The 16,764-nt window shown below is 39.8% G+C and overlaps 1 protein-coding gene across 2 annotated transcripts in view; it reads right to left on the bottom strand.

Moving 5' to 3' along the window:
* The window catches only part of Csmd1 (CUB and Sushi multiple domains 1), a 1,600,162-nt gene that overhangs the window by 176,511 nt on the left and 1,406,887 nt on the right, over nt 1–16,764 (bottom strand). For both annotated transcript variants that reach the window (XM_039094737.2, NM_001037327.2), the window contains exons 27-30: nt 15,743–15,934; nt 9,436–9,574; nt 5,949–6,136; nt 1,905–2,099 (exon numbers count right to left, since the gene is read on the bottom strand). In XM_039094737.2, coding sequence (XP_038950665.1) covers nt 1,905–2,099; nt 5,949–6,136; nt 9,436–9,574; nt 15,743–15,934 — 714 coding nt within the window. The remainder of the gene's footprint in view (nt 1–1,904; nt 2,100–5,948; nt 6,137–9,435; nt 9,575–15,742; nt 15,935–16,764) is intronic.

Raw genomic sequence — 16,764 nt, 5'->3', positions numbered from 1 at the left:
AGGGCACCAAAGCACAGGGCTGAGCATCCCATACGCTTGTCCCTTTGTGATATCCAGTGTCACTCAATGGCTCTTTTTCTTTGGGGTGCCAATACTGATTTAAATTCAAAGTTGCTTCTAAGATATGAGAAAGTTCAGTTTCTTTCCAAGATCATTGGTTCTTTTTATTATAAGTATTGGTTCATATTTAAATGTGTAAGTTAATGAGTTTCATCACATGAACATATCAGACATGGTGCTTTGACTGAAATCCCCTCTCTTCCTCCCTTTCTTTCTCCCTCCCTCATTTTCTCCTGGCCTCCTTCCCATTCACTACATTATTACAGTTCATTTATTCTTGATATGGCAATTTTCAAGCAGTTAAAAAAAAGGAAATTAAAGATAGCACATTTAATCTGCTCAGTGCTAATTAGCACACTATTAAGTCCTAATGGACAAACAGGACATTTTCCATGATTAATAAACCCTGTAGAATGTGGTAATGCTAACGGGGAAGGCACTTGTTACTGGTTTGTTGAGACAGCTAATGACTGTTGGGAGACTGTCCCCAGTCCTGGGTTACTATGACTTGGCAGGCTCACCTCTTACCTCAGGACAATAGCTCATTCCTCTGACAGCTCTAACACATTCAGGACCAGCCAAGAAAGGCTTAACGAACTTAACCGAACCACAATTACTTGTGATAGCATATTGCAGAGTGGTTTTATGTTCCAAACCATCTAAGGTGACGATTGTGCTAGCAGGTTAACACAAGCCAGACTCGTTTGGGAAGCAAGAACTTCAGTTGACACTATGCCTCTGTCAGACTGGTCTGTGGGAAGTCCTGTGGTGCATTTGATTGGATAATGATTGATGTGACGGGGCACAGGTCTCTGTGGACAGTGTCACCTCTGGGAAGGTGGTCCTTGGTAACAGAGCAGGCTGCGCAAGCCACAGAGAGCAAGCTGGTAAGTAGAATTTTCCCACACACTTTGCTTCAGTTCCTGCATTCAGGTTCCTGCCCTGACTTTGCTCAAAGATGGAGTAAGAACCTGAGAGCTTTAAGCTGAAATAACCATTTCCTCCCCAAGGTGATTTTGATAGAGGTGTTTTAGTGCAGCCAATAGAAATCCTAACTAAGATAACCATTTTACAATTTTAAAATGGAAATGTTCATTCCTCTTTTAGATGGAGGATATTTCTGTAAACTAATCCCGAAGGGGACATTTCCACTGAGATACCATAACTCAGGTCGTCTATGTAGACAGGTCACTGTCTGCTTCTGCCTCAGCTATGTCAGTTCAAAGTGGCTATTTCAGAATTATATATAAGCTATTTTAAAAGCTTACCGACCAAAGTTCTAAAAATATGTATGAAGAATGAAAACCTATTTTGTTTTAGCTTGGTCATGTGAAATTCAATCAGTTCCTTTGCAAATACTCCATTCCTACATATTGTCTAACTACATCATTTATCTACCTACCCATTTGACCATCTGTCAATCCACATACCTACCTACCAACCTCTGTCAATCTATATCTGTCATCTATCTATCTATCTATCTATCTATCTATCTATCTATCTATCTATCTATCTATCTATTGATCTATTAAACTATCATCCATTTTATCTGTCATCTATTTTATCTGTCATCTATACTCATCATTGAGAAGCTTCTAGAGAATGTTATCATGTACCTCTTGTATATCAGATGAAAAAGTGGACAAAACAGGCATAAAAGTTTGAAACTATGTGAATTAAAATATTGCTTTGTTCAAGAACAATCAGGACAGATGAGTGAATATCTGAGGGACTTGGCAAGAACTGTTAAAAGGGAAGAGTCTCACCCTAGCTGGGGATTATAGTCCTGGACAGTGAGACTGCACAATGGGTAGAGGTGGGAAGAGAAACTGAGTCACAAGTACCTTGGCAGGCAGGCAGTGCCCGGTCCCAGGACGGCTTCCCATCAGCCCCTGTCACACACTCAATGGATGAGGGATCCACAATCTTGTAACCAGAGTCACATTGATAGGTAACTGTAGAGCCCAGCTTAAAGTCCGTTCCAATCCTTGTCCCGTTCATTATGTTCCCAGGGTCAAAGCAAGCTTCCCGTGGTTTCTCTGAAGAAGAAAGGGCATGAGTATCATGATTATCTCTGTGTGTAGTTATTTTCTTTGTCTCTTTGCCTGCTTCATTCAAGGCCTACCATGGTGTCCAGCATGGGAAAACTTTTTAGAAATATTTCCCCATCAACTAATAACCAAGTTAGCTTACTATTTCACAGTAGGGAATTATTTTCCAATAAATTATATTTGTTCTTTGTAAAATGACATTTTTATTACGGGGTGATATAAAATTATTTCCATGTAAGCAAAGACAGGGTGTTTTGTGATGTGCCTTTTATAGCTGGTTGAGGGTCTAATTGCTGTGCATTTTAAAACTGATTGAGGAAAATTTGAGGCTCATTTTCCAGCTGGCTCCTGACTCATCCCAATGTGAACTTGTTGCACAGCTTTCAAAAACTGGTAATTTGGCTTCGCAAAATGAAAAAAAAAATGGAGCTCTCCCTAAAATCCCTTGTACCTTTTCATGGCGATGCAAACAGACTCAGGTTAGAAACTTAGAGAGCACTGTGAGTTATGCTTCTTGGGGCTGATGCATTGAAGATTGTCAAACTTAGCAGGAAAATGACATCTGATTAACAAGTGTCAAATATTACAGCTGGTGGGTGTCAGTTGGTCTATGATTTTTACCTTAATTGCAGTAACTGCATTTACTAGTTCCATGAGGACATGCCACACTGCAGACTGAGCTCAGTGCCCAATATTACCAACATTCTTCGATGTAAGTGGTGACGGTCTGAAATTCAGATCAAGGGCGGACACTCACAAGGACACACAAGTGTGTACTACTGATTAACGTGACTACTGACTGCAAGGCTCAGTGTTGGTGTCATATAAGATCTGTCTGGACAATCAAAGTTTGTTGCTATTCAGTCAAACTTAGTTCTTTCTCCTTCAATGGGTCATTCCAACTATCAGCAAGTCAATCAACATCTATCTGTAACCACATGTTCTGTGAAATTTTCGAGTCATGATTTGCTTGTTGAACATCTCTTCATTCTTTACCTTCCCATGAGAGGGCCAAGTAAGGCTGAACTTCACAGACTTCCCAGTAGGTGTTACAGAAGACAGAGGACACCACTTGGCTCAATGTTATGGTCTTTTCTTTGGTAGTGTGGAGGGAAGAAGGGCTAGTGGGTTGACTAGTACTAGTTTAGGCTCCGGGATAACCCAAACTTTGGGTTTGAAAACTGTATCTCCGTGAAAAAGTTTAAAATTCTAATTCTTTGATCTACTACAGAAAAGTGTCAACCATACATGCAAGGAGTGTTGTACCATACAAGTGCTACGCTGAATTCTATTTTGTAATTTTTGGTTTGGGATCAAGATTGCTGATGTTGCTTTTATTTCTTCCTGGTCATGGTAAGCATGTTGTTCATCAGTTAATCTAGTAATTGCATGAATTAATCTCTGGACGTAGAGTATTATGGAGATGATCAGGTGTGCAAGAGAGAGAAAGGATAGAATAGGTTCAGGGCATGAATGACACGTAATTACAAAGAAAAATATCAAACAAATATCACATCTTGGTGAGTCCTACGGGAAGCACGAGAAGCTTGTCTTGCTGTTGTATTCATTAGTTTTTGATATTTTCATTTGGATTTTTAGCACTCCGTGGATCACCAAGAGCAAAGGGAGAGCTCCCTTGTAAATATTCTCCAAATCTATATAATATGTTACAGCTGAATGCACTGTAGACACTGAGCCTGTTATGTGATAATTTATTAAATTTAGCAAATTCATTTTTATATATTTTGGTCGACAACATTGATTTATCTGAAACCCATTTTCTGGTATCCACGAGCCCTCAGCAGGCAGCTCATATGCAGAGAGCAGTGTCTCTAGTCACTTCATTGAGAGTCTATGTGGATATTTCAAATAGTGGCTGATTGTCCCATAATTATTTATAGTAGTCTTGAACCCTGTGTTGATTATTAGATATTTAAACAAAACTGCCTATCTTTATTCCTGTTTGTCTATATACATCAAAGTCGCCCTGTCTCATTTTTTTATTGAGTCATTCAAGATATGGGCAAGCACATATTTGTTGGCAATCGCCATCCTTGCCTCATTAAAAAATGAACCTTCCCTGGTTTGTCGATCAGTGGAGACCCTTGCCTTTCTTTCTGATTATCTTTTGCCATAAATCTCTTTCACACCTGTGTGTGGCTTGATAAGACAAGGATTACATACCCGTCTATCTCATGCCACTGACTGAGACTTGGGTAGCTGGCTTGTCTACAGATGACTTCATCTGATCTTTTGGTTCCATTTACCAATTGTCAGTTCTGGGTGCTCAGTGATAAATCACAGTCCTGTCTCTGCTTACATTTTGCTATGTTTTTCTAATTAGATGGCTTCATAGCTCTATGTATATTTCTGTTGCTCTTGTCCATTCCATTTAGAAAAACCTTTGTAAACTCATGCTCTGTATAGCAAATTGGTACATGGAGGGCCCCCTTGCATGGCTACACACGTCGTGTGACTGCCCTGGGACCCCTCCTGGCCCATTGCATCTAGCAACAATCTCTGCAGACCGTGGCACCACCCTGAGATTGCTTGCCCTTGACAGTGCAGTGACACTAGTTCTGCTAGCCCCTGGGAGCCCTTCCCACTGACCTCCAGAAAATGTTTCAAACATTAAAAGCTACAAATATCTAATTAAAGGATGAATATATGGAATGAATAAACCTAAAGAGGGAGGACATCCTCACCTGAGGTTATTCATATTATAACTTTATTTATTTTGCATGTAATGGCTTGATTAACTATTTGGGCTGTAGCTAGGTCTGGAACAGGCTTGGTGAGGGTCATCTAGAGTCTTGATAACACATTTGTCATTTCATTCGGTGAATATGTGTAAGGGACATTCTCATCCCACAAAACACAGCTGTCTCGACCACAAAGGCACAACATGATTGCATGATTTTTACCATGTGTTTTAAGAAAGAACCTTACACTTACGGATTTTGAGATTTTAAGCAATTTTTTTTTAACTTAGAGCCATAAAAAGCAATACAAGTCCATTTGAATGGTGACTAAAGTAAAACATACCTTCATTTTATTTTATAACTTTCACTACAAATTAAATTTAATGATTTCAATAAACGCAATTAGTTATTTTATCTGCTTACTTATTTTTACTACAATTATCATTACTATTGATAATGTCATGCTAAATTCTAATTATTGCTGTGTTTTAATCAGTCCTTTCCTTCATTCACATATGAATTCATATTGAAGAATGGTATTTGTTTTCATGGACTCTGGATCAAAGAGCTTGGGGTATATTGGTTTTGTGTGTGGCTCCTTTCCTTGGAGTTCAATAAATCCCAAAGCATCCACAGGCAAAGAATCTGGGATCTGAGACAAGAGGATCTGCCTAGGCCAGAGCTTCTCAACTAGTTTGGGTCTATGAGTGAAGAAGACACAGAGCGTGATGGTCAGCATCCCAACGGGGAAGCAGAGGCAAGACTATCTCAGTGAATTTAAGTCTAGGCATCCTGAGGAAACAAATCAGAAAATGCTAACACATATCAAATGATTCTTAGATGTCATCAAATCAGTTATTACACACATCATAATCAATGTTCAGATAAAAACATCCATGCCAAAACCATTTTATCTACTTTCCCTTGTTTTCCAACAGAGATAGAAATATTTTTTAACACATGAAAGATGGGGCTCTCTTCTTCAGAAAGACCTCCCCTTCCCCCCAACACAGGGCACTCATGCATGTAGGTCAGGAACACATGCTTGAGATATAGGATCTCATGAAGAAATGCTGATTGCAGAAGCAGCCCCTGACACAAGTTAACTTCTCCACAAATCCATCCCATCACGCACCTTTAAATTCAATGGCAAACCCGGACAGGCCAACAGAGGCATCACTCCTGAATGCCAGGAAGAGGCTGTTACCACTGCTCTCAATCCTCTCTGGGGCTTGAGAACCCTGGAAGCTTCCGATCAGTGGGCTGTTGGAGTCCTCCCCTTCATAGATATGCAGGAAGTCGTAACTTGGCTCCATGCTAAAACTAATAAGGAAGCAAAGTGTTACCTATGTCCCCAACATAAACTCACCTTGTGTCTTAGAGTACGTTTTTGGGAACACATTACCATTTAGTTTGATTTTGTATAATAATTTAAATGATTACAGTTAATGAAATTAAATACAACACTAATCAACATGCTAAATTAGAAGTATTGCTTGTCATAATCTCTATCAGTGTTTTGCATAATGGCCAATGTATTTGGTAGTAGACAATTTTGAATAAAGTTTAAACTAAACAAATAATGGCACCATGGGTGTGGCATCAGGGGTATAGCATCATGGGTGTGGCACCCTGTCCTCTTCCCATGAAGTTAGTAAAGTTAAGGATGACTTGAATGAAGCCTGACTCAAAACAGACAGATTCCCACTGAATCTTGATTATTAGGTGAGCATTTTGAGATTTAAAATATATGTACTTGGTACTGATGTATATTCTAAATGTTAAAAATTGAAAACCTCTCATTGGTTTATTTTTACATTAAAAACTGTAATTATTACTTTTTCTTTAGGTGAGGGGGCCAACGGTTATGGTTTCTGCATGGGTAGAGCACAGACATTACCTATCATGTTACCACGCTGAATGTACCAACCAATCTTTCTATTATCCCTTCTCGCTCTCCCTCCTTCCCACAGTCTGTGTTTCTCTCTCCTTTCTTTTCTACATCCAGTCCATGTTAAGACTTGCATTGTCTGCTCTAATTGTCACAGTGACATCACTATTTTTTTTTAAAAATCTGCTTGTAAATTTATAAATTTGTCAATTCAAATCTTATTTACAAGTCCGCTGCTGTCAGACATGATGAAGGAGGAGCAGAGGTTCAAAGTTCAGAGATTTGGTATAATCACAAGTGTTATGTTTGATTTTGCTGGAAGAATAATTTTAGTCATGGTCATTGTCATGGATAAATCTAGAGTCTTCTCCTGTACCATCACCTGTGTCTAGCAAAGGTGATTACGGTCATAATTACCCATTGAACACTGAAATTCAATCAGACATTGGAAATAAAAGAAACATATTCTGTGCTGAACCACCTTTTGGACATTCAATAGTTTTGACATGGTGTCCTGGTGTTTAATTTATAATTAATTCCAGTTTCCTTTGTAATAATCAGGCTTATTTCTACTTACCATAACGTTATATAACTACAAATCATAGTAACTTCCTTAGGTTTAACCCAGTGTGTTTAGAGAGTTTCAATTCCCCATGAATCTGTATCACCATACAATCTACAGGGACAGTGATACATCTTGTTCCCTGTAGTCAACAGCTTGCCTGTGGTCCTAGAATGCTCTCTTCCAATTTTCTAATGTCAGACTCTTATCATCCCCACAAGAATACATCAGAATTCAGTCTTCTGGGAGAGTCCTCTGAAGACTATGGATGATGTCAGCACATGGAGGCCTCAGCAGTGTGTCTCATATTCTTCCTATTTGACCATACTTGTCCCCACACAATGTTCTGGCTACTTCCCTCCCACCATATGGCTTTTGTGACAGTGACAGCATGGTCACTCAGATGGTGCTCATCTTTTTTTTTTTTTTTTTTTATCATGGACCATTTTTGATGGTGCTCATCTTAACACAATGATTTTAAGCTCAGAGAAGCTGCCTAAATGTAGAACTAAACAGATAGGGGACAAACTAATGGTTCATAGAACCCAAGAGTGTAGGGATTTTTTTGTGTTGTATATCTTTCAGAGAGGTTTGTACAACACAGCAGGGAAACTTCCTGTGATAAATGTCCTTATTGATTATCAAATGAAATGTCCCTTTGTGTCTTTGACCATTGGTCATTGCCACAGGGGAAAGTGTGAAACTGAGTAATGAGCCTCTGCTTGGATGCAATGGTCACTTCACTCTTTATCTCCAGGAATCAGATGAACATCCAGGTTTTAAGGAAGGTCTACTAAACTGCAAGGAACAATTGCAAGGCTGTCTCCACCAGCAAAGGCTCACTCATTCCGCATGCTGGACAAGCATCCTGAAAGTATTTGTCCTTTTGATCATTAAGAGAAGCACTTTCAGGAGCTAGTACCCAGCTACCAACTAAGGTGGAATCTCAGACCCATCAGTTATACTGGATCAGAGACAGTAAGAGAGGCCAGCACCCATGAGGGGCTGAGAGCTGGCTCACAAGCTGAAGACAAGGAGCCTGTTTCCTGTCAGAGAAATCAAATATCTAGTCTCCTTTGTTCTGGTGGCTTAAGAGCCTGGATAGCAACCACCACTGTTCAGACATTTAGCTTTCGGAACATCACATTCATTTACGTTTTTTTTTTTTTTTTTTTTTTTTTTTAAGAAATCGAAGTATTGTTATTGGATAAGATCTCAGTATTTGCTAAAATGCAATTACCATATAGCAAATACTAATGTGATAATCTATTTCTGTAAAAAGTATTTCCTCTCACAGTAAACAACTGCTTGACAAAAGCAGCCAAAGGAAGAAATGATATATTCACTCTCCTAGCCCAGTGGCTATAATTTATAATGGTGAGTAAGGAATAGCTGTTTATTCTCCATTCTTGGTTGAAGGCCAGAGGTTATGGCCTCTGGCTTACTTCTATCATGGTGTCCCAGAAACAGCCTACCTGTAAGCAGGGCTATGATATATTCCCCCACCCAAGTTCCACCTATATGATTATATGCCTATCAATAAGACCTCATGTTCAGAAGGTTCCAAATGTCCCCTAAACAACTGTCATCTGGTGTCCAAAAGTTCAAACAGCAGAAGCAGAGGACCTTTCATGGTTAATCCATAGTTACAATGGAGTTAACTTTAATAAATCCTTATGGTACTGAGTTTTATCATCTTGTATAGCAGGTGTGAATGACCATTTCTTGGACACTGATATGGGGAATCTCCTGTTTTTATCTCTCCTTCATCCCAGCAGTTTTAATGACGAAAACCGCACTGCCCTGCAGACCGTCAAGCAGAACATGCTGTGGGAAAGAGTCAGCCTCTGTAGTGTGCAGCAAACGGGATGTTAAGGTGGTATTCTCTCCAGCATCCACAGCATGTTTTTAATCACTGGTCTGAAGCTTTCATGTACAAAACACACCGTGGGCCAGATGGCTACTGTGTGAAAGAAATCCATGTATGTCTTTCATGTAGAATGCTGGCCATCAAGACAAAATCTCTCTTCTCCTACTGCCCTGCCTCTGACAAGGTGCCTGAGCTGATGACTCACTCCTTATAAGTTGGGCACTCTGAGTTAACAAACGTGGTGAGCTGGGCACAGCAGTAACAGCCTACTGAAAAGAGGTAGTCTGCAGCACACGTACCTTTTGAATATTAAGGCAATGACAAAGTCTGGGTTCACCTTAATTCTCCAGTCACACTCCTTCCCAGGAGGGTATGGCTGTGGGTAGTTTGGGGATAAAATCACTCCAGCAGGGCCTGTCAGATTCCCACCACAAGCAGCTGTCACAGAACAAAGTCACAGGGGAATATATATTTTATTTTAGAGCAGAGATCCAGAATACCAAACACAGGTAGGTAATTCTTTTTAGAAAGGGTGCAACTGTCCACCTTTCCAGCAAAGACATATTTTGCCTACAAATGTGGAAAAAAGTTTATAAAGCCCACTAAGTCTGTATCTTTCCATATGATCCTTGAGAAGTTTAGCTTATACCATCCCAATTCCCAGTTTTAGAGAAAAATTTCAAACATCTCTCTCCCTCCCCGCTCCCTGGTCCCTGGTCCCTGGTCCCAGCTCTCTCTCTCTGTCTCTCTCTGTCTCTCTCTGTCTCTCTCTGTCTCTCTCTCTCTCTCTCTCTCTCTCTCTCATGCACACACACACACACAACACACGCATCTATGTATATATCTATATATCTCTATATCAACTATCTGTCTGTCTGTCTGTCTGTCTGTCTTTAGTAAACCCCCACAGTACTGAATTTTATCATCTGGTATAGCCATTTCTTTGACACTGATATGGGGAATCTTCTGCTTTTATCTGTACATCTATCTATTTATCTATCTATCTATCTATCTATCTATCTATCTATCTATCTATCTATCATCTCTGTAGATACCTACCTACCTACTTATTTTTGAGAGAGGGTCTCATTCTGTAGCCCAGGCTATCTAACAATTCACACTATACACAGACTGGCCTTGCAACCACCAGAATTCTCATCCCTCCCAAGTACAAGGATTACAGGCATGAGCCTACACCTCCAGCTCTGCTTTATATGATTACAATTGACAAATGAAACATCTTTTAGTGACTTAAGTATTACTTAAATAAATTAAACTCTCTACCTAACCCTCACACCCTCTACCTATGCAAGCACACACATGTGCATGTACATACTCACACCCAAAACTTGATAAGAAACCCTTCATGAATGTCGCCACATGATCCCAATAATTCTGCTGCCAGTTCTTATTAGTTTGCAAAGTTATTGAACATTCTAGAACACAGGCTTTGAGTGACACAGTGATCACTAGGTTTCCCATATTTCTTTTTGTCTAACATCTAGGATACTCATCACAAGCACTCAGGAAACAGCTGTTTGGTGAGGCTCTCTCAGATTTTAAGTTCCCACATTATCCCCAATGAAGCAAAACAAAAAAAGCAAACAATGAAACACACACACACACACACACACACACACACACACACACACACACACACACACATTCCATTTAGGGATGGCCGTGAGAGCTGCAACACTTGCCCCTAGAGAGAATGCTCGAACGTAATGGTCAGATATTATTGCTAAAACAAAGAACGCCACATGGTAAGGATTGAGTTAGTCTCTTGGTCACTATGTGTGACTTGCCTGCATTCACATTTATACCAGTTGGCTACTGACTACAGCTGAGTAGTGTTAGCAGGCAGGATGATTTTTATTACTAGAATCTGAAGATACTTAGTATTATTCCATGTACTACACAAAATTTCTGTTAAATAGTCTATTACATGAGCAATATTCAAACACTGGAAATATACAAGTTTATCCACTTAAGGTGCTCATGCTATCATGGATATCAAGGTTCTTCAGGCAAACTCTGGCTTGTGACCATATTGTTTCAAAGTATCACTCTAGTTAAACCACAGCATGCCTTCTAAGTTATAGACATTTCATATCACTGACAATATATCTGTAATTTAGGAATAAATAATAAAATATTCTATGTAGTCCTCCTTTTTTCCCTCTATGAATAAAGATTTTCTTTGTGTAAACAAAATTAAAGAAGGTGGAAGGGTGTAGCTCACAGTTTTCAGTAATGATTGGACCTTCAACCGTCACTTAACATTCTTGAAAATCCAATTTTTCAAAACAAGAAGTGCAGTGAAATTATCTTGTTTTGTGTAGTAAATTCAGTCTGGTCAGTGCAAACTGTGAATGGCTCAGGAATACACTCAAGGTATTTGAGACATACTGATGGCATATGAAGCCCTATGTCTGCTGGTATGAAGCTCCATCTTATCAACGACATGGTTCCTTCATAGCTCTCATGATTTTCTCCCTGTACTCAGGCTGGATGCTTACCACATCTGGCACAAGGACCTGGATCTGATAGGGCAGCCTTACTGATGTAGAGAGTGGAGATGCCTGAAAGCCGAGGAGAAGATTCTATTCCATGCAGGGCTTCAAGGATGAAAAGTGACAGATTTGGGGCACTGTCTCCCAGGGGTGCTCAGACTGTGATTCAAATATTGACTTGAAGGAAACAACAGGGAGTCTGGTTCCTCCTGCTGGTCTGAGGCACTCCAGGAAATGAGGGTGTTAACCCTGAGTGTGGTGTTAAGTAGCACTCTTTGTGCATGTTTGTTCTTCCAGGATCTGGAATCCTTCATTTTAGTTTCATTAGGCTTTAATTACAGAGCTCATAAAACCATTCAGATACCATTTAGAAGATGTAGTTCAGAGACTGTAGAACGTCCACCCTAGACTGCCTGGATACACACATCCATACATCCACACAAGCCCATCACACAGGTCAGCTTCTACTCCACACAACACTCCACTTTAAGGAGACAATCAACATCTCTTCACAAAACACTGGAGCACTCACACCATGGAGTGAGACACTGAGGCTTTAAATCATCATCCTGAGGGTCAGGGCCAGCTCCAGCCATCAAAGTGCAGATTGCTGATATATGGACACTGTTTTAGAGCTGTATAGAATTTGAACTCTAGCAAAAGACACTAAACAAAGCAAAACTTGGGGGATTTGAGGGACAGTACATACTGTTCCAATTATCAAAAATTAGTATGGAGACTTCATCCCTTTGGACTCAGCTATATTGCTGACAAGAAGGTTCATCGATAAAATGCACAGTGTGCTAGGATAAGAATCCAAATGTGCTACCCCAGTACTCATGTATAAATCTGAGCATGGGCCGTGAATAACTGTAACTATAGTGAAAGTGTGGAAGTGTGGAGATACATGGACTCCAGGACTTGCTACTGAGCCTGTCCAGCCCAGGTTCAGAGAGAGACTCTCTCAAAAAGTAAGATGGCTAAAGAAGACAGCTGACTGATTTCTAGGATCCACATGTACACACATTCATGGACAAGCACGATCACACATATATGTATATACTTATTTACCTGTATATACATATAGTATGCAGATACATATATACACATTTACATATACAACACACACCTGCATATATACGTAACACCCAATACACACACATGTGCATGCGCACATACACACACACACACACACACACATATATACAAAGCATACAAAGACACATAAAAAAAGACAGAAACAAAGACACACATGTAATACACATATGAACACATACAAACATAAAATGCATACATACAATGTAGAGAGAGAGGAGAGGGGGGAACAGAGGGAGGAGGGAGAGAAGGAAGGAAGGAGAGAGAGAGAAGAGAAGAGAGATGGGGGTAAATAAATAAATAAATAAATAAATAAATAGAAATAAATAAAAGCCCCAAATACAAGTTCCATTTCCATGTGGCTTTCAGAAAGAACAAAAAGAGGGAGCAAATCTTGAAATTAATAGCAAATCTTGGAAAATATGTGTCCTAGGGTGCTGGTGGGGTGTTGGGAGAACCAGTACACAAAAAGAAAACAGAGCAGAATTGATGGTGAAGAAAAGGGATGAGAAGTTCGCTGGCCAATATGCAGTGCACCAGTCGCACAGCCAGTCATCAAACGGAAAGAAAACGTTCAGAACCGTGTCCAACCTAGTATGCGAATTAAAATGAGAAGAAGGTATGTCTTTCTGTCTTGACAATAAGGTTAAAAAGCAATGCTAAGTTGTGATTTTTCTGGTCAGAATTAATAAACAAACATGGCTACTGACAAGTGGAGTTGCTGTAAACATTCAGATAGATCTGGGGTGGAGTGCTTTAGAGAGATAAGTCGGAAGAAATACACCGTTCCTCCACAGTCATTTGTGTTTTGTTGTGTTCCCTTCATATGTGGGAAATTCACTGTGCACTTGTACAAAAATAATGCTCCCAGCACTACTCGGCTAAGCTTATGAGATACAGGACAGTGTTGCTAGCAACATAAGAGGGGAGCTGTGCTCAGAGACACCCCACGGTCACTAAAATCTGGGGGCTAACATAAAATAGCACCTAAACACTTTGTACTGTGAAGGCAGGGCATGTTTAAAATTATTGTAAAGTAAATAATTTATATGCATGCTTATAAGTTTTATTGGTCGTATGTTTATGTTAATAGCAAGTAACTCCAGGTAAAAAGGCAACAGCTTTTCTCACTTTTTGTTTTGTCATTGTTGATAAAACACTTGCAGCAAACAGGAATTATCTTCTAATAAGAAACCATGGTTTAAAGATGTTGTGGGTTGAGTAAAGGATTTATATGGCTGCTAGTCTAGTTAGCCAGTACACTGTGTGGGGGAGGCACAACCCTCACTTCTGAAAAGTGAAACTCACTGTGTAAAGAAGAGATAGCATCTGCCTTCCTGTCATATGACATCTATGTGTGTAGGCATGTCTAGTCTCTAAATACTTGGCTATTCAATTGTTGCACATGAATTTCCATCTGCCTTTAGAAGTGTGGCTTGAGGCCACGAAGGACAATGAGTACTTTGGGGTGAGCTTAGGGATTTTTAGTTCTTGCTCAAAATTAGGTAAGTGACAGACACTTATGTCAGAGGCCGCAGAGTAACTAGGATAGCGCTCAAATTTTATAACCGTGCCTTGAATGTAGAAAGGATAAATCCCCTTCAAGAGGTTCATTCAAAGTTGCTTTTAAGGGCTTCCTTGTCCATGAGATCAAAAATATAAAATGGAAGAAAATTACATCTTCATTTTAAACAGTATAGATACACACGCAATACATATGCACACACAGCAGTGTGGGACACACAGAACAAGCACGTGGGCAAACAAAAACCCAGGCACAGAGACATACATCCAACGCACACATAATATACATACAACACAGACACAACACACATATAGACACATACATATAACATAGATACACGCACACAGCATAGTTAAGTGCTAAGAGGCAGGAGGAGAAGCTCCATCTGCGGGGACCTTCGCAAAAGAAAAAGATTTATAATGACGGCTGCATTTACTCTATCTTGAAAAATATCCAAAGCATCGCAAGCCTCCTGTTAATGGGGTGAGCATCAGAAGGCTGACTGTGCCCACAGCTGAGGGCTATGAAGATACAGAGAAGGCTACTAAACAGGGATGGCTTTCTTGGAGGCCAGATGCTAATAAGAGAGCTCTTGAATCTCATCTGCCTTCAAGGCCATGAGAGAGTCCCTCACTTCTCCGCAACAGCCTTTTGTCCCAGATCAATTAATTCTACATTTTTCAAGCAAAGAATCTAGAAGTACCAACTAAGCCAAATAGTTTGTTTAAAAAAATAACATTCAGTTAAATTTCATTTTGGAATAATGATTAAATACTTCAAATTGGTATTTTATGTTAAAATATTTAAAAGAATGAAGGGCAATTTACATGAAATTTCTGTTTTCGATGAAAAAAATCTATTTTCCTAAAAATCATATTTGTGAGAGATCATCTTAGATGACTCTTATGACCATCGCTGGCAAAGCTATTTGTTACTACATTAATAAGTTGGATGGGGGAATTTTAATTAGTGTTTTACATAATTTTATTATTTATTTTTCATTGTCCCCAAAGGCAATATAATGTCTGCCTTTCAGGATTCTATCTGAAATGTACAGATGTTATAGAAAAACATACTTCTGAAAAGAGAAAGTGCTTTTCAGTAGGTAGGTTCTGCTTGGAGTTGTGTTTTGTATTAAAAATGTTGCCAGCAGTGGAAGGCTTACAAATTTTGAGCCACATAAAACTTTACAGTCTGGAGTGGTTGATAGATATTTACATAAGAACTATTAAGGGTAGGAAATGTTAGATAAATGTCAATTACTGTACATTAAAGAAACCACATCCTTTATTTCATCTAATAAAATAAAGGTTTGCAATAAAATTTCCGCATTGTCTCAGAGAGCCTGAGGCCATTTAAGAAGCTCCCGGAAGGTCCTCCTGAAGAGACAAAAGGTTAGCAGGCAGACTCGAAGCATTGAAGGCATTCATTTCCAACATGACATTTCCATTTCTCGGGCCCAATCGGTACCTATGCATGACGGAGGGTCTGGTTGCCAGAAGAAGCGGTTGTTAAGCTGCACACAAGTGATCTTGGCTTGCCCTTGGAGCTGGTATCCAGGGTCACACTGGAAGGTGATGGTGTCTCCAGGTTCCCGGCTGTCACCATAGCGGGTTCCATTCTGAGGCATCCCAGGGTCATTGCAGGTGGATGCAATGGAAGCTGAGGAAGAGCAAACAAGAGCTGCTCAGGTGACTGAGAACCAGGTATCCACACTTGCTGGGGTGGCTGCTGCCTAGGGTGAAGTACTCAGTGTTGCTTTGGTACACCAAATGTTTCTGGGGAGCTTGTGAAAAAGGGTCTTTCCATGGGGGAGGAGTCAATGCTATGTACTTTGATTCTGCACACGGGGAAAATAAATTTTACCAAAATGTTATTGAAAGTTGGCCACTTATGAAATCCTAAATGACAATCTGATCACATTGTACTCGTTACATATTATGCACACATTTTCCTCTAGTTTGCCCTTCAATAATAATTTATAAAGTCACACATCACAATTTAAATGATTTAATTAAACATCTGTAGTCTCAAGCTGGAGACTACAAGTGAAAGAAGAAGCTTTCTCTGATGTGACCCGTCACGGTGACTGCAGAAATGGATCAGGTGTCAATCTTGCAAGAGGCACCACAGAGTCACAGGCTACTAGTTTTCAGGAAAAACTGATCAATTGCATATTTTTTAAAGCCTTGTAGTCTTTAGAAAACACTAGAAGATATGTCCTTGGAACAGAGACGGAGGAATGGGGAACAAAATACCAGAAGAGAGAAAAGTGAGGGATGTGGAGAAGTTGAAGAGAGGATGGGAGGAGAGGAAGAAAGAAGGGAAGGAAGGAAGGAGGGAAGGAAGGGGAGGGAAGGGAAGGGGAAGGAAAGGAAAGGAAAGGTAAGGAAAGGAAAGGAAAGGAAAAGAAAGGAAAGGAAAGGAAAGGAAAGGAAAGGCTTGGCAAAATTGCTCAGTGGATAAAGTGTTGTCTGTCCAAGCATTAGGAC

Source organism: Rattus norvegicus, chromosome 16 (assembly GCF_036323735.1).
Source record: "Rattus norvegicus strain BN/NHsdMcwi chromosome 16, GRCr8, whole genome shotgun sequence".
In the NCBI taxonomy this organism is placed as follows: domain Eukaryota; kingdom Metazoa; phylum Chordata; class Mammalia; order Rodentia; family Muridae; genus Rattus; species Rattus norvegicus.
The sequence above is the reverse complement of the archived record's forward strand: the minus strand, read 5'-3'. Positions and strand labels throughout refer to the sequence as shown.